The sequence below is a fragment of the Ovis aries genome, chromosome 3, assembly GCF_016772045.2.
Source record: "Ovis aries strain OAR_USU_Benz2616 breed Rambouillet chromosome 3, ARS-UI_Ramb_v3.0, whole genome shotgun sequence".
In the NCBI taxonomy this organism is placed as follows: domain Eukaryota; kingdom Metazoa; phylum Chordata; class Mammalia; order Artiodactyla; family Bovidae; genus Ovis; species Ovis aries.
This window is the reverse complement of record NC_056056.1, coordinates 78,977,065-78,996,373: the sequence shown is the minus strand read 5'-3', so window position 1 is coordinate 78,996,373 and position 19,309 is coordinate 78,977,065. Positions and strand designations below refer to the sequence as shown.

Here is a 19,309-nt window from a genome sequence, read left to right as displayed (position 1 = left end):
GTTGTGATCCACATGGTCAAAGGCTTTAGCACAGGCAATGAAGCAGAAGTAGATGTTTTTCTGGAATTTCTTTGCTTTTTCTATGATCCAATGGATGTTGGCAATTTGATCTCTTGTTCCTCTGTCTGTTCTAAATCCAGCTTGAACATTTGGAATTTCTCGGTTCACACACTATTGAAGTCTAATTTGGAGAATTTTGAGTAATACTTTGCTAGCATGTGAGATGAGTGCAATTGTGAGGTGGTTTGAACATTCTTTGGCACTGCCTTTCTTTGGGATGGGCTTCCCTGGTGGCTCAGACGGTAAAGCATCTGCCTGCAATGTGGGAGACCCGGATTCGATTCCTGGGTCAGGAAGATCCCCTGGAGAAGGAAATGGCAATCCACTCCAGCACTCTTGCCTGGAAAATCCCATGGACAGAGGAGCCTGATAGGCTACAGTCCATGGGGTCGCAAAGAGTCAGACACAACTGAGCAACTTCAGTTTCTTTCACTTTTCTTTGGGATTGGAAATGCAAACTGACCTTTTCCAGTCCTGTGGCCATAGCTGAGTTTTTGAAATTTGTTGGCATATTTAGTGCAGCACTTTCACAGCATCATCTTTTAGGATTTGAAATAGCTCAGCTGGAATTCTATCACCTCCACTAGCTTTGTTTGTAGTGACGCTTCCTAAGGCCTGCTTGACTTTGCACTCCAAGATGTCTGGCTTTAGGTGAGTGATCACACTATTGTGGTTATCTGGGTCATGGAGATCTTTTTTTGTATAGTTCTTCTGTGTATTCTTGCCACTTCTTCTTAATATCTTCTGCTTCTGTTCGGTGCATACCATTTCTGTCCTTTATTGTGTTCATCTTTGCATGAAATGTTCCTTTAGTATCTCTAATTTTCTTGCAAAGATCTCTAGTCTTTCCCATTCTATTGTTTTCCTCTATTTCTTTGCATTGATCACTGAGGAAGGCTTTCTTATCTCTCCTTGCTATTCTTTGGAACTCTGCATTCAGATAGGTATATCTTTCCTTTGCTCTTTTGCCTTTTGTTTCTCTTTATTTCTCAGCTATTTATGAGGCCTCCTCAGACAACCATTTTGCCTTCTTTTTTTCCCTTTGGGATGGTTTTGGTCATCACCTTGTTCAAGCTGGATTTAGAACAGACAGAGGAACGCGAGATCAAGGCATTAGAAACTGAGTATTTTGCTTCTGTTGGCATGTTCTGAATTCATTGTAGCTTGAAGCCATAGGAGAAACGACAATTCTTGTTTAATAATTTCACCCTATAACTACTGTCAAGAATGCAGTGCCTCTAAGAGCAAGGCTTGTGAGAGTACACAAGGGACAAATTTATGAAAAGCTCTGGCTCTTATCTATCTTATCTGTACCCACCAGTCTTAAGAATTTTAGTATTAACATTTTAAAATGATGTATCAATCTGCCACAAATCTTTCTGAATTTCCACCTTTCTTGGTGATAGAATTGGGAGAGTATTCCCATTTAAGGCATGAATCATGCCTTAGTCCATTTCAGATGCATTTCTGCATGATTTTGGGGAGGAGAAAGGGAAGCAGTCCACACTAATTTCCAGTGTTTCCAGAAGGCTAGTGTTGCATCTAAAAATGAAATATACATCTAAGTTCAGGTCTTATGTTTTCTTGAACACTTATTCAGACTGGTAGGGGAATCATTTTCATTAATTTTGCCAAAAGATGGTGGGATGCTATGAACTAATATTGTTTATTTGGGCATATGTCTCCTCATTGTTGCTAGTCAACCACCTGCTAATCAATTATTCTTTTCACCATATAGTTATCAGATTTATATTATTACATATAATATATATTTTATATTTATTTTAATTTTTTTACATTCCCAGGACAATATAACAGGAATGTTATATTCTACTGCAAATAATATGTATAGCAACAATGATTAATAAACTTTTTATAAGTCCTTCACTTATTGATGGTCTAATACTTTTCTTTTGTTATTAATATTACTTTTCACAAGGTAATTTAAGTTGCATTCTTCAAAATAGAATATCTATGAGAATGAAAAGACAAGTCATACTGAGAGAAACATTTGCAAGACATATCTGATAAAGGACGGCCACCAAAATAAACAAAGAACACTTAAAATTCAGTAAGAAAACAACAACCCATTAAAAAAGGGGCCAAAGACCTTAACTGACACCTCATCAAAGAAAATACACAGATAGTAAATAAGCATATGAAGAGATGCTCCACATAAATGCAAATTTAAAGAACAATGAAATACCACTACACACTGCACACAGTCCAAAACACTAACAACACAAAGCACTGGCCAGGATACTAACAGTACCAAATTTTGGCAACAGGAACTGTCATTTATGGCTGATGGAAATACAAAATATCACAGCTGTTTCAAAGACAGTTTACTTCGGTGATTTCAAAACTAAACATACTCTTCCCACGAAATTCAGCAATCTCACTCCCTAGTCTTTATCTCGGAGAAGGCAGTGGCACCCACTCCAGTGCTCTTGCCTGGAGAATCCCAGGGACTGGGGAGCCTGGTGGGCTGCCGTCTCTGGGGTCACACAGAGTCGGGCATGACTGAAGCGACTTAGCAGCAGCAGTCTTTACCTAAAAAACCTGAAAACTTAAGTCCACACAAAAACCTGAACATGGATATTTATTTAAACTTAATCATAACTGCCAAAATTCAGAGACAACCAAGATGGTCCTTCAGTAGGTGAAATGGATAAATAAACTGACATATCCAGGCAATGGCATATTATTCAGCACAGAAAAAGAAATGAGCTATCAAGCTATGAAAAGACATGGGGTAAACTTAAATGCATATTACCAAGGGAAAGAAGTCAATCTAAAAAGGCTATATATTGTGTTTCCAACACTGTTGCAATCTAGAAAAGGTAAAACCAAGGAAACAATAAAACTGTCAGTGGTTGCCAAGGATTAGAGGTGAGGGTGAGATGAAGTGACATAGCTTTGGTGGATACACGTCATTACACATTTGTCTAAAGCCACAGAATGTACAACACCAAGAGTGAGTTCTAATGTAAGCTGCAGACTTTGGGTGATCATGAAGTATCAATGTAGGTTTAACAATTTTAACAAATGTACCACTGTGGTGGGGGATGTTAATATTGGGGGACCTTATGTAAGTTTAAGAGCTGGGGATATATGGGAAGTCTCTGGATCTTCTGCTCAGTTTTGTTGTGAACTTCTTAAGTAATAAAGTCGATTAAAAAAAATAGAACATCTACCATTGTACAGGTGTAGGATAAAATGTTCCCAAAACATAAACTAGAACATAATATCCTGAACTTTATAAAACCAACTTTATTTAATTAGAGGTAATTCCTCCTTCTCATATTTTGATGTGATTTAATAATATCAAACACATAATTATAAACATGTTTCTTTTCAATCATTAAATAAATTACTAACTTCATCTCTAACATCTGTCAAGTATCCAACTCTGCCCACATTTTAAGACATTTTAGGATGTTCTAGAAAACTGAAATTCAGCCTGATTATACTTTGTTCACAAAGGATTTATAATTTCCAATTTTGTCTTTCTTTTTTAAATCTCAGTTTAACAAATTTAAGCTATAAAAATGAGATTTATCTAAAAATTACAAGAATAAGTAACAGAAATTTCAAGTCTTGGAATGGCTCTTTTGGCAAAATTATGAGAAATTGAGAAAAAGGAAGATTTTAAAGGTGAGGAAACAAAGTTTTTCGCAAACTGGGTAGTTTCTAATTCCTGCTTTTCAACAAAATTGAGGGAGGATCTAATCAACTTATCAGTGATAGACCATTAAAAATAATATTTGATTCTGGCATATAACTTAAAGGATTTCCAAGACCTGGTTGATATTATAAAATAAAACTCCTTTTACCTCCATCTAGTTACTTATGTAAACATGGGTTCTCTGCTCTGATAGCTAAAAAAACTAAAAGGAGGAACAGAATTGATGCCAAGCCTGTCTCAGGCTTGACATTCTGAAAATGTCATACATGAGTATTTACCTGTGGTTACATGAACTAACAGAGAAATGCCTCACCAATATCATTATGTGATAGCTTTCGAACAACTTTAATTAACATTTAGGAGACATACAGGTATAGGAAGTTAAAACAAATTAAGAAATGTATATTGAGGTATAATTGACATATAACATTATTAGTTCCAGGTGTACAACATGACAGTTTGGTATCTGTATATATTGTAAAATGATCACCACGTAAGTCTTGTTAACATATGTGATTTTTATTGCAGAGTAATATGATAGGGTAATCAATAAAAAATTTTCAAAGTAATGATGTTACATTAAGATAAAATTATATGGAAGAAATGGAAAGGAAATATAAGTTGAAGGTAAGAAGGAATGATGTACAGTATTTGACTACTCAAGAGAACTTATCCATGTATTTTGGTGCACATCAAAGCATTATGATGTTTAGATCTGAATGGATAATTGAAAAGCTACGAGGAGCTGGGTTGTAGTTCACTGAATCTTGGTCTTTACCTAAGAAAGTGATAGAGAAAATGTAAACAATGCAGATGAAACTTACAAATATGTCCTGTCTGTAGACATTGCATTGTGAATAGCAAAAAAGGAGAAAACAACAAAAAACCCCAAATGAACTATTTTTACAATATTCAAAAACTGTCATCCAGTTCAGTAAAGATGTCACACATGCCACACAATTGATGAATGAATGAAATGCCAACATGTCTTCACTGTTTCCCTTCCATCTCACTTGTTAACATTAACAAAATATATTATTCAACATCCCTGTTGAAACTACACTTGCAGAGCCAGTTGTTAAGTATCAGCAGCATGCTCTATACTGAACTTAAATATGTGGTTCTTTAGTTCATCTCCTCTTGTTTGTAAAACAAATTTGGTCTTGAGGTAACTTCTGCCACCAGCTTATCCATTTTCCTCTTGTTACTGTGCCCCAAGGATTTAGGTCTTAGATTTCAGGGTAAGTCCCTCAAATCTGAGAAACACACTTGGTAGCTTGCTCTGAAACCTGCAGGCACAAATCCTCTGCTCTTATCTCTGCATGCTCTCCTGCTTGAGCTCCATAACTTTTTTGTTTTATCCGAACCAAATAACCTCTGCCTTTTAATCAAGAGACTTATATTTAAAATAATTATTAATGTATTAGGGTTTACAACCACTATCTTACTATTTATTTTCTATTTGTCTCATCCATTCTATTTTCTTTCACTCTTCTTTCTTGCATTTTTAAAAAAAGTTTAATCAAATAGTTTTTATAATTTCATTTCCTTTTTGATAAGCTTATTAATTATACATTATTTTACTATTCTTTTCATGGTTAAAGATTATAACATGCATCTTGATTTGCTAGAATCTAACAAGTTTGTATTTTTACCAGTGCCAAGACTACGGAACACTTTATGGTTTCAATATCACAGTAATGCTAGCCTCATAGAGGCTGAACCAAAATATCACATAACATTTAATAATTGCAAATATATTTATTATAATTTACAGATTAGTTAACAGTTATATATACAAGATAATTTTATAAAGTCCCAACTAAAACTGGTTACATTTAAATCATTAGATCTGAAGAAGCCAATTTAGAAGTCTTCTAGTCCCCTAAATTTACCTTCCCTAAATAAAAAAAAAAATAAAATCTGATAGTTTTGATTTCAAGTTAAAAATGATGAGATGGGTGTTATCACATTTTAATACTCAGAAAAGGAAAATTTACTTGTCTGCACAAAGCCTTTCATGTGCTACATTGATATGTAAAGCACCATTCCAAGATTTTAAGTGTGTAAAATGTTCAATTAAAACTTCCAAGGATTTTGTTTTTAAGACTGAAGGTTTAACTTTGTTCTAACAACTAGGATCTGGACAAAACTGATAAGAATTATATTTCCCTTGTCCAGCTTCAAAATGGTCCCTTTGGTCCTTTCTCATTAATGTCTGATCACTTCTTTTAAAGGAGGGTAGTAAACGGAAGAATTCTTCACTAAGCTTTTACGTATTTGGTAGTGAGGTTGGAATCTCAAAGGAACAATTCTCCAAAATCCAGTAAATGTCAAGTGTTAATCGCTCAGTCATGTCTGACTCTTTGCGACTCCATGGACTATAGCCAGGCAGGCTCATCTATCTGGCCATGGAATTCTCCAGGGTGAATACTGGAGTGGGTTGCCATTCCCTTCTCCAGGCAGAACTGGTAAAATTTCTTTCATTAAATGTTTGGTTAAGTTTCCCAGTGAAGCAATCTAGTCCTGGAGCTTTCTTTGTAGGAAGGTTTTAAATCGTAAATTCAATGTCTTTAACAGATAAAGCACAATTCAAGTTATCTATTTCTTCTTGAGTGAGCTTTGGTAGTTTGTGCTTTTCAAGGAATTTATCTGTTTTATCTGTTGTTGAACTGATCAGCATAAAGTTATTCTTTCACTCGTATCACTTTTAATATGATTAGGCTCTATAGTTACATTCCTGCTCTCATTCCTGATAGTGGTTAACTTGTATTTTATTGTTGTTTTTGTTTTTCTGATCAGTCTGGGTAGAAGTTTATCCTTTTCTCTCTCAGTCAGTTTCTGGTTTCATTGACTTCATTATTTTTCTGTTTTCTAATTCATTGATTTTTGCTCTCGTGTACTACTTTCTTTCTTCTGCTTGTTTTCATTTGCTTTTCTGTTTTTTAATTTATAAAGGTTGAAGCTGAGATCATTGACAAGACTCGAAGGGTAAGGATTCCAAAGAGAATGGTGGTATATTCTGCAAAAACTTCCTTTCAGTGAATTTGCTGATCTTAGCTTATGTACCACAGGGAAAGGACCAAAGGAAAGAGTGTCAGCTAGGACCCTGGGAAGTCAATCAGATCCTTTGGCAATCCCTCAATTTCTGGGTGGCAGAAATTGTAGAGATCAGTGCCCACCAATGAGAAAGGGCCCTCATATTCTGCCCAGACTTCCACTCTAGGTGTATGGCTCAGTAGGAAATAGAGCAGTAGGCACAAAAGACTGAAACCTACCTTCAAACGAGCTCATCCCAGATTGGCTTAACACGATCTGTGACTACTCTTACTGACTGCTAAATGGCAGGTTAGTCTTCTCTGATACATTAGCCAGGGCCTCAATTTATATATACAGTTTTCCTTTCTCATGTCTGGCATTCAATCAAAGAATTATCAGACATGCTATATTTCAGTTCAAATGTGTTATACACAATGTTTGTGGTCTTGGCTGACATTTAGAAGTGAAAGTCACTCAGTTGTGTCCAACTCTTTGCAACCCCATGGACTATACAGTCCATGGAATTCTCCAGGCAGGAATATTGGAGTGGGTAGCCTTTCCCTTCTCCAAGGGATCTTCCCAACCCAGGGACTGAATCTAGGTCTCCCTTATTGCAGGCAGATTCTATACCAGCTGAGCCACAGGGAAGCCCAAGAATACTGGAGTGGAGAGCCTATCCTTTCTCCAGTGGATCTTCCTGACCCAGGAATCAAACCGAGGTCTCCTGCATTGCAGTCAGATTCTTTACCAACTGAGCTATCAGGGAAGCCCATTTAAGAAATTGGCTAACATTTAAGAAATTAAAAATAGAACTACTATGTGACCCAGAAATTTTAGTTCTGAGTATTTATCTGAAAGAAATGAAAACAATAACTCAAAAAGATATATGTACCACCATGCTCATTGCCAGTATTATTTGACTAGAAATAACTGAAGTGTCCATTGATGGATGAATGGATAAAGAAACTGTGGTATGTTCATGTCTATGGAACATTATTGAAAATCTTGCCATCTGCTACAATATTGTTGAAATTAGAAGGCATTATGCTAAGCAGACAGAGAAAGACAAATATCGTATGATCTCACTTGCATGTGATATCTAAAAACAAAAACAAAAGACAAGCTCATAAAAGAAAGTAACTGTCTTATTGGACCCCAGAAAGGTTATCTTCATGAAGAAAATAGATTTTATTAAAAGGTAGCATAGTGAAGAAAATGAATGTTTTAAAGTTATGGTGAGGGACTTCCCTGGCAGTCCAAGGGTTAAGGTTTTGCCGTCCAATGCAAGGGGTGTGGGCTCGATCCCTGGTTAGGGAGCTAAGACCCCACATACTTCTTGGCCAAAAATCAGAACATAAAAAAACAACAGAAGTGATATTAACAAATTCAACAGAAAACTTTAGAAATGGTCCACACTGAAAAGAATCTTGAAAAATTTTAGTGAATGTACATACTGTATATGCTTCCCAGCTGGCTCAGTGGTAAAGAATCTGCCTGAGAATGCAGGAGACCCAGGTTTGATCCCTGGGTTGGGAAGACCCCTGGAGGAGGAAACAGCAACCCTACTCTGGTATTCTTACCAGGAATATCTCATGGATAGAAGGACCTGGCATGCTACAGTCCATAGGGTCACAAAAGAGTCAGACATGACTTAGCAACTGAGCACATTTACTGTATATAACGTATATAATCTTCATAAAATATATATATATTGAAAAGAAAAAAGAAAAGTAATTGAAAGCTTTGGGGGGCACTGTACAAGAAATGTAGAGCAACAAAAATACAAGGATACTTTTCTCAGAGTATAAAAAAGACAACTTGTTTGACATGATACTTGGAACATTTTCCTCTATGAGTTAGTGGTATAGGATTATGCGTCTTTCTCTGAGGCTCCAATAACACTATTTTACTCCGTGGCTCACAATATTTATACAGTCCATAATAATTTAACCAATGTCTATTTTTTCCATTTTTAGACTAGCTTACAGACAAAAAAAGTACAGACACTTAATTACAGTTACAGAGAAGAATATAAGTGCCATGAATCTTAGTGCAGTAAAAATAATGGAATACTAGCAGATGTTGCTTGGCAACAGAGCATAGAGAAAAGAAAAACAGAGAGAAAAAAGGAAAAGGAATTGTAGATACGTTTATTTTCTTAGTTACAAAGTAACGAATCAAAATATATATAGTCTAAAGTTGATGGACAAGAAATAGAGGTTTAAATATGTTTGAAAAATAAAAAGAACTTAATAATAAAATGATCAATCTCTCATTTTAAGATGGAAAAATAAAGAAGTCTCTGACTGTGTTACAAACTGAATGCGCGTGTCCCCTGCCTCCAAATTCATGTTGAAACCCCACTTTCCAATGGCCTTTGGGAGGTCATTAGTGCTAGAAGAGGTCATATGAGTGGAGCCCTCATGGATGCAATTACTCTTTAAGAGTCATGAGAGCTTTTGCTTCCTATCTCTTTGTACCATGTGAGGACATACGAAGACAGCAGTTTGCAATCCAGAAAAAGTTCCTCACTAGAACCCAATCATGCTGGCACCCTGATCTCAAAAAAATTTCCAGCCTCTAGAACTGGGAGATATAAATTTCTGTTGTTTATAAGCCATCCAACGTATGCTGTTTCTTATAGAAGCTGGAGTTGACTAAAACTGAGTCTGCTTTCTGAAACCAATCTGAAACAATAAGAATGAAAATGGAATAAACACTCCATTTAGGAAGAAATCAGGCAATACTTTTGCCCTAAACTTTAATATTTATAAAGAGGAGCTGCTGCCAAGTATGTGAAAATGTGACCAGAGAAAGAACCCCAAAAGACAATACCCGTGGTTGCAGAGCTCAGGTAGAGTCAACAGTTTTCCAAGGCAAAAATCAAGTTCCTTGTTTGGGAAAAAAAGGCTGAGGCTTGCAAAATGGCTCTAGAATTCTCCATGATCTGTTTTGAGATTATACAGGCATGACATTCTGCAAAAAAAAAATTTTTGAGGTAACAGAGAAGCCAAGGCTAATGAGTGACCCTGAAGCTACCAAGTGTAGTCATTAAAATTTTGTGAAGTCTCAATACACACTCACACTCACAATAAAGTCCATTAAACCTTGTATATGCTTTATTTTGAGTTAGGACAATGTCTTGTTGGTCCAGAGGTTGTTCAGAGCCTCTTACATCTCTCTCACATTTTTCTTCTCTATATAACTGGTCCAGTAAGGAAAAATGAGAACAGAAAAAGGAACCAGGAAAGGTTTCATGACTCTCTGAAAGTACTTAAAAGTACTGAATTATACACTTTAAGTGGTAAGTTACATTGTATGTGAATTGCATTTCAATAAAACTTTTGAAGGAACCAGGAGACAAAATCATTCTAAGAAAAAGGCAAAGGAGAAAAGAAAAATTCAGCATTCATCAGATAAAAATTTATGGTGGAAAACTTGAAAACTGTGACCAAAACCTTCTTTCAGATTCAAATAATTCCGTGAAAAAGTGGACTACATGAATCAAAAATCCAAAGCACTGATAAAAGAACTGAAGAAGGAAATGATAAGGTTGACCTGAGTGAACCTAGGAAAGACATAGAGAAATAATGGCATACAGACATGGAGATTGCGGGCAGGAAAAACACTTGTTGTTGAAAACAAGCTAAAGGAATGGAGGATAGGCTCAAGAAAACAGCAAAAGAAAAGGAGGAAAAAAAGAATTTTAAGGAATTACAGGAAAAAATACATTTAAGACAGATTGGATGTTCAGTTATGCATTCAGAAGACAGAACAATCAAGCACACAAAAAATATTCAAAGTATAATTCAAGAAAATTATTCTGAAATAAAGGACTTGAATCTCTACCTTTAAACAAGCACATCATTTTCCAGAAGAACCAATACTAGAACTAGAACATATCCTAATGAAGTTACTGGACTTCAAAGATAGGATCTTTCAGAGAGAAAATCAGATCACCTCAAAGGGAAGAAAGAGAAAATCAAGCTGTTTCATACTTCTTTAAAGTGACATTCAACATTGTAGCAATTTACTGCCTCAGTATTCTCAGGGATCCTATTACCTAAGAATTTTAGTTCCAGTCAAAGTATAGTTTAGGCATAAAGATAACCTGCTGCTGCTGCTAAGTCGCTTCAGTTGTGTCCGACTCTGTGCGACACATCCCATAGATGGCAGCCCACCAGGCTCCCCCGTTCTCCAGGCAAGAACACTGGAGTGGGTAACCTGCAGATGATTTCAAACATTTAAATCCTCAAAGAGCATAGTTCCTATGAATCTTTCTTAAAAAAAAAAAAAAAAACTATGCTAAAAATAGTTTGTCAATTGACAGACAAATGAAAAAAGTAAATAATTAAGCACTCAAGGAGTTAGAAAAAAGAACAACACAGTAATCTTAACAACAACAAAAAGGAGATATTAGTAAAGGTAAAACCAAGAATTAAAGAATAGAAAACTATAGTACAAATAAACATATCTTGAGAAAGTTCTTCAAGAAAAAACAAAACGGTAAAAATTGAGCAAAGCTAGTCAAACAATATAAATGAAAAAAGAAGCACATATATAGGTTTGAAAAATGAGTATAGAAAAATAAGTATAGATACTTAAATGTAAAAAATTATAAGAATATATTGTTCAGCTTCATGCAAATACCACAAATAGGGAAATATAAACTATTAAAACTGACCCCAATAAAGGAAGAAAGTTATAGATAGGTCAATTTTTAGAGAATTTTATAAGTGAATTCTATAAAATCTTATGGAACATGTAATTTTAATATTACTTAATGGTTCCAGAGTATTAAAAGGAAAGTTTCAAAAATCGCTAAGTTGTATCTGACCAACTCTTTGTCATTCCATGGACTGCAGCATGCCAGGCTTCCCTGTCTTTCTCCATCTCCCAGAGTTTGCTCAAATTCATGTCCATGGAGTTGGTGATGCTATCTAACCATCTTATCCTGTGCCCTTTCCTCCATTTGTCTTCAGTCTTTCCCAGCATTAGGGAATTTTCCAGGGAGTCATCTCTTCGAATCAGACGGCCAAGTACTGCAGCTTCAGCATCAGTCTTTCCAATGAGTATTCAGGGTTGATTTCCTTTATGATTTCTTTTACAAATTCCTTGACGATTTCCTTGCAGTGAAACAGACTCTCAACAGTCTTCTCCAGCACCACAATTCAGAAGCATCAATTCTTTGGTGCTCAGCCCTCTTTATGGTCCAACTCTCACATCCATACATGACTACTGGAAAAACCATAGCTATAACTAGACAGACCTTCGTCATCAAACTGATGTCTCTGTTTTTGAATATGCTGTCTAGGTTTGTCAAAGCTTTTCCTCCAAGGAGCAAGTGTCTTTCAATTTCACGGCTACAGTCACTGTTCGCAGTGATTTTGGAGCCCAGGAAAATAAAAGCTGCCACTTCTTTCACTTTTTCCCCATCTATCTGCCATGAAGTGATGGAACCAGATACCATGATCTCTGTTTTCTTAATGTTGAATTTTAACCCAGCTTTTTCATTCTCTTTCACCCTCATCAAGAGGCTCTTTAGTTCCTTGCTTCACTTTCTACCATTAGAGTGCTATCATCTGCATATCTGAGGTTGTTGACATTTCTCCAGGCAATCTTGATTCTGGTCTGTGTTTCATCCAGCCCAGCATTTCTCATGATGTACTCTGCATATAAGCTAAATAAACAGGGTGACAACGTACAGCCTTGTCTTACTCCTTTCCCAATTTGGAACCAATCAGTTGCTCCATGTCTGGTTCTAACTGGTACTTCTTGTCCTGCATACAGGTTTCTCAGAAGACAGATAAGGTGGTATTCCCATCTCTTTAAGAATTTTCCAGTTTGTTGTGATCCACACAGTCAAAGGCTTTAGCGTAGTCAATGAAGTAGATGTTTTTCTGGAATTCCCTTGCTTTCTCTATGATCCAGTGACTGTTGGCAATTTGATCTCTTGTTCCTCTGTCTTTTCTAAACCCAGCTTGTACATCTGGAAGTTCTCGATTCACATACTGCTGAAGGCTATCTTGAAGGATTTGGAGCATAACCTTACTAGCATGTGAAATGAGCACAACTATACGGTAGTTTGAACATTCTTTGGCATGGTCCTTTTTTGGGACTGGAGTGAAAACTGACCTTTTTCAGTCCTGTGGCCACTGCTGAGTGTTCCAAATTTGCTGACATATTGAGTGCAGCACTTTCACAGCATCATCTTTTAGGACTTGAACTAGCTCAGCTGGAATTCCATCACCTCCACTAGATTTGTAGTAATAGAATCTAGTAGCACATAAATCAAATATATGTCATAATTAAGGAACACTCACACCAAAAATGCAAAGATGGCTCAATATTAATGAATATATTAAGCAATACAGCATAAACATGTATCAAAAGAGAAATACTATGTGAACATTGTTGCAGATGCTGAAAAGGTATCTAATAACATTTCAATATCCCTTTCAATAAAAAAAAAACCTTATTAAAAGTAGTAATAGATGTTAACATGAAAAAATACATATATCATTAGAAATGCCAAAAACTATACAGTGAAACACTGAGTTGTATTAAAATCAGAAACAAAACAAGACTGCACACTATGGCCAGTATTATTTACCTTTGGCCAATACTAGCCAACGTCATTAGAGAAAGAGAGGGAAAATTACAAGGAAAAGGAAAGGGAAGGAAAGGAAAAGGAAGAAAACATTATTCTTTGCAGGTGAGATAATATTATGGCAGAAAATCAACTTTAAAAATCATTACAAGATTTAGACAATTTAGTAAGGTAGCTGAGAGCAAAATTAAAACATGATCAATAATTTACCAATATATGAACAATCACCTAGAAAAGTATTCAATTTACAAAAACAAGAACTACAAGAGAATACCTAGGAATGAATCTAAGAAATGTACAAGATTTACATGAAGAGAATCCACCAGGGTCATGCACCTGTTGATGTCACTTAGCAGTGCGGTCAAGATGGCTAGTGGAAGTTGAAGCCGTGCTTCCTGCATGGCCGGTTCTGCCAGCTGCGTGCCTCAGATGAGAGCAGCACTGAGGTCAGCGCCCATAGCTCAGCTACCAGCAGCGGCTCCCCCCGCTGCCGCTGGTTCCCCTGCTGCTGTTCCCCAGCAGCCAGGTCTGATGGCCCAGATGGCTGTGGGTTCTGCCGTGGGCCACATTCTTCATCACGTCATCACTGGGTACTTCAGTGGGGGAAGCAGTACTGAGCCCTCAAGCCCTGACATCACTTACCAGGAACCTCAGGGAACCCAGCTGCCACAGCTGCAGCAGAATGGTCCTTGCTTCTATGAGGTGAAACAGTTTTCGGAGTGTGCCCAGAGCCAGGGTGACCTTCAATTTTGTGACGGTTTCAGTGAGGTACTGAAATAGTACAGATTGGCCAATGCTTAAACAAGAAGTTCGAATTGAAGACATGAAAAATCACCTCTCATGACCATGTTGATTTAGCATTTAAAATATAATTAATAATGAAGATGTTAAAGTTCAACATTCAGAAAACTAAGATCATAGCATCTGGTCCCATCACTTCATGGGAAATAGATGGGGAAACAGTGGAAACAGTGTCGGACTTTATTTTTTGGGGCTCCAAAATCACTGCAGATGGTGACCGCAGCCATGAAATTAAAAGACGCTTACTCCTTGGAAGGAAAGTTATGACCAACCTAGATAGCATATTCAAAAGCAGAGATATCACTTTCCCAACAAAGGTCCATCTAGTCAAGGCTATGGCTTTTCCAGTAGTCATGTATGGACGTGAGAGTTGAACTGTGAAGAAAGCTGAATGCCGAAGAATTGATGCTTTTGAACTGTGGTATTGGAGAAGACTCTTGCTAGTCCCTTGGACTGCAAGGAGATCCAACCAGTCCATCCTAAAGGAGACCAGTCCTGGGTGTTCACTGGAAGGACTGATGCTGAGGCCGAAACTCCAATACTTTGGCCACCTCATGCAAAGAGTTGACTCATTGGAAAAGACTCTGATGCTGGGAGGGATTGGGGGCAGGAGAAGGGGACGACAGGACAAAATGGCTGGATGGCATCACCGACTCAATGCACATGCTGCTGTTACTGCTAAGTCACTTCAGTCGTGTCCGACTCTGTGTGACCCCATAGACGGCAGCCCACCAGGCTCCCTAGTCCCTGGGATTCTCCAGGCAAGAACACTGGAGTGGGTTGCCATTTCCTTCTCCAATGCATGAAAGTGAAAAGTGAAAGGGAAGTCACTCAGTCGTGTCTGACTCTTTGCGACCCCATGGACTGCAGCCTACCAGGCTCCTCCATCCATGGGATTTGCCAGGCAAGAGTACTAGAGTGGGATGCCATCGCCTTGAGTTTGGGTGAACTCTGGGAACTCATGCCAGGGAGGCCTGGTGTGCTGCGATTCATGGGGTCACAAAGAGTTGGACAGTACTGAGCGACTGAATTGAACTGAAAGTATGAAAACATCCATTAAACCTCTCCTTAATCATTAATAGCTTTTGTGCTTCAGGACTGTGGTGGAAGAGGATGTTGTCACTATGCAGAAGTTCATTGTGATGGTATTGAGTTTGGGGTTGGGCAGAAGAGGCAGCTGTGGTCTTGTAAACAGTGCTTTTCTGATGTTATTGTTTGTGAATTAATTAGAATAAAGTGATTTTCTTTCTAAAAAATAGATTCACATGAAGAAAACTTTGAAGGACTTCAAAAGGTCATTAAAAAGTTCTTGAATAGATGGTAAGACACACTTAAATAATGGAAAATAATGGCAATCGTAAGTTCAGTTCAGTTCAGTCACTCAGTCGTGTCTGACTCTTTGTGACCCCACGAATCGCAGCACGCCAGGCCTCCCTGTCCATCACCAACTCCTGGAGCTCACTCAGACTCACATCCATCGAGTCAGTGATGCCATCCAGCCATCTCATCCTCTGTCGTCCCCTTCTCCTCCTGCCCCCAATCCCTCCCAGCATCAGAGTTTTTTACAATGAGTCAGCTCTTCACATGAGGTGGCCAAAGTACTGGAGTTTCAGCTTCAGCATCATTCCTTCTAAAGAAATCCCAGGGCTGATCTCCTTCAGAATGGACTGGTTGGATCTCCTTGCAGTCCAAGGGACTCTCAAAGAGTTTTCTCCAACACCACAGTTCAAAAGCATCAATTCTTCGGCGCTCAGCTTTCTTCACAGTCCAACTCTCACATCCATACATGACTACTGGAAAAACCATAGCCTTGACTAGACGGACCTTTGTTGGCAAAGTAACATCTCTGCTTTGAATCCTCTCTAAATAAATATATAAATTGAACTTTTTCAAGAAAAATACCAACATTAACATTTTGGGAATAAAGCAAGAAAATAGTAATAATAGAGGACTAGTCCTTACCAGATATTGAAAAAAATCATGAACGTTATAGTAATGAAAACAGTTTAGTACCAGCTCATGAAGAGAATAGATATCCCAGGAATAGATGCAAATAAATACTGGGATTAGTTTCTGATAAAGCTGGTATTTCAAATCAGTGGAGTAAAATGATATATTTAATAAATAGTATTAGGATAAGAGGGTAGCCATCTGGAAAATATGAAATTGGATTCAGTCTTTCACTTACACCAAAGTAACTTCTAAGTAGAGTATTAAAAAAAATTAAGGTAACAGAAATGATATAATGGAATTTGTAAAAATTTTCATTTTCTGTATGGCATGGCAAAAAATTTCAACTATATTTTTCATTTCCAAACATTCATTCGGTTATCAGACCTATTTGATCACTTTAGAAATTTTCTTTTTCCTTATTCAAATGGTTTATATGTTCAACCTCATCTTTCATTTAACTATATTAAAAGTATTTATTTTATAATCTGTATCTCATGATATTAATATGGGAGGACTCTTTTTTCCCCCTGTTGTCTTATCACAGTGGTTTCTTATTTTTGTTTGGTTTGGTTTTAAATTTTTGACTGTGACAGCTTATTCCTTGGACTTTTGAGAGAATTCTTCAGCAAAGACTTGCATTTAATTCCATGGATGCCAAGGGGCACAGTCATTTTAAACAATATTAAATGAGTTTGAGACCACTTGGTAGTATGAAACCAGCAGTGCTAAACAGTATTTTTTTTTTCTAATTCTCACTGTGATTGCTTCTTTGACAGATGAGTTATTTTAAAACTTCATTGTTTTTAGCTACCCTCGATTATTCTCCATGAGCATTCTGCAAGTGAAACTTTATAAGTACAACCTTACTCAGGTCTTTGTTAATCTCCTGCCTAGTATACTAGAAAAACCAGTATGTGTGGTCTATAGCACCGATGTCTCTGCACTTAGGGGAGAATGCTCTTTATCCTTTGTATGTGTATGTGTGTCTTTAAACTGTATGTAGTGGCATGTCTAATCCAGATCTTACAAAGTTATTCCAGAGGAAAATTTACAGACAAAACCTCCTAAGGAAGACATCAGTGATGAACTGAATCACCTAGTTTCACCTGAAAACAATGGAGTCCATTGAATCAAGGCAGTCAAACATGCCTCCTCCGAGGACACAGAATTGATTTGTTTAATTTCTGAAAGGTCATCTGCCCTGGGAAAGGGAAGGGCAATTCTGCATTCTCGTCCACGGTCTGTAACCTCATCCCTGACAGCTGCAGGGACACGTGCACGGGAGGACTCGCTCCTTCCCCTCCTCCCACCTCCTGCCTTGCATTCACACATAGCTGTGTGGCAATTTTCTTTTATCACCATGGCCTGGGATGGGCTTTACTTGCTAGGCATCATGTTCTCCACAGAGGCTTCCCATGGGAAAGTCTTTCTCAGGCCCTTCAAATCACCAGACCAGGCATTTTTTTCCCATCTTGAGTTCATTCTCAGATTGACCTCAGTGCATCAACAAGTCTTGATGAGTGTACCTATCCATGCCCAACTCTGTCTGAGTCAGTGCCTTTTCATACTGTCTTAGACATTCTCAGTTCCAGAAGGCAAAATACAAGGCAATAGAGCCCAAATCAAGCCGAAGCCAGGCTCCCATGAACCTGTACCTTGAATGCTGCAACTGCCTCCTAACTTACCTCCCTGGTTTCTATCCCTGGGACCACTCCCAATGCATTTATGCATGTCTGCAAGAGTAACTGACCTCAAATTTAACTGTACATACTTAAATGACCACCATCCCCTTTCCTCCACCAAGAATTTTCAGAGGATCCTCTTTGCTTAGAAAATCAGGTACAAATGAAGAGCGCCAGGAACGATGGAGAAAAAGGTTAATATAACAAGCTCTATAATTAGAGTTTTTTGCTTTCTTCTTCCTGCCAGCAAATTTGGAAAACTCAGCAGTGGCCACAGGACTGGAAAAGGTCAGTTTTCATTCCAATCCCAAAGAAAGGCAATGCCAAAGAATGCTCAAACTACCAAACAATTGCACTCATCTCACATGCTAGTAAAATAATGCTTAAAATTCTCCAAGCCAGGCTTCAGCAATACGTGAACCATGAACTTCCTGATGTTCAAGCTGGTTTTAGAAAAGGCAGAGGAATCAGAGATCAAATTGCCAACATCCGCTGGATCACGGAAAAAGCAAGAGAGTTCCAGAAAAACATCTATTTCTGCTTTATTGACTATGCCAAAGCCTTTGACTGTGTGGATCACAATAAACTGTGGAAAATTCTGAAACATATGGGACTACCAGACCACCTGACCTGCCTCTTGAGAAACCTATATGCAGGTCAGGAAGCAACAGTTAGAACTGGACATGGAAGAACAGACGGGTTCCAAATAGGAAAAGGAGTACGTCAAGGCTGTATATTGTCACCCTGCTTATTTAACTTATTTGCAGAGCACATCATGAGAAACGCTGGACTGGAAGAAACACAAGCTGGAATCAGAGAAATATCAATAACCTCAGATATGCAGATGACACCGCCCTGATGGCAGTAGGTGAAGAAGAACTAAAGAGCTTCTTAATGAAAGTGAAAGAGGAGTGAAAAAGTTGGCTTAAAGCTCAACATTCAGAAAACTAAGATCATGGTATCTGGTCCTATCACTTCATGGCAAATAGATGGGGAAATAATGGAAATAGTGGCTAACTTTATTTTTCTGGGCTCCAAAATCACTGCAGATGGTGATCGCAGCCATGAAACTAAAAGATGCTTATTTCTTGGAAGAAAGTTATGACCAACCTAGACAGCATATTAAAAAGCAGAGACATTACTTTGCCAACAAAGGTCTGTCTAGTCAAGGCTATGGTTTTTCCTGTGGTCATGTATGGATGTGAGAGTTGGGACTATAAAGAAAGCTGAGCACCGAAGAATTGATGCTTTTGAACTGTGGTGTTGGAGAAGACTCTTCAGAGTCCCTTGGACTGCAAGGAGATCCAACCAGTCCATCCTAAAGGAGATCAGTCCTGGGTGTTCATTGGAAGGACTGATGTTGAAGCTGAAACTCCAATACTTTGGCCATCTGATGCGAAGAGCTGACTCATTTGAAAAGACTCTGATTCCGGCGAAGATTGAGGGCAAGAGGAGAAGGGGACGACAGAGGATGAG

The 19,309-nt window shown here is 37.8% G+C and overlaps 1 protein-coding gene and 1 non-coding gene across 2 annotated transcripts; both read left to right on the top strand.

Moving 5' to 3' along the window:
- Positions 1 to 1,699: 1,699 nt before the first annotated feature.
- On the top strand, positions 1,700 to 14,177 carry LOC106990986 (coiled-coil-helix-coiled-coil-helix domain-containing protein 2-like). Its single transcript, XM_042245257.2, has one exon. It carries the CDS (start codon positions 13,797 to 13,799, stop codon positions 14,175 to 14,177), a length of 381 nt encoding a protein of 126 aa, XP_042101191.1. The 5' UTR covers positions 1,700 to 13,796.
- Positions 8,252 to 8,323, top strand: TRNAL-GAG (transfer RNA leucine (anticodon GAG)). Its single transcript has one exon. It is a non-coding gene; the product is annotated as a tRNA-Leu (tRNA).
- Positions 14,178 to 19,309: the final 5,132 nt, after the last annotated feature.

Excerpts from the sequence above, each read along its gene's own strand:
- LOC106990986 (XM_042245257.2), top strand. The coding sequence starts at position 13,797 with ATGGCCGGTTCTGCCAGCTGCGTGCCTCAGATGAGAGCAGCACTGAGG.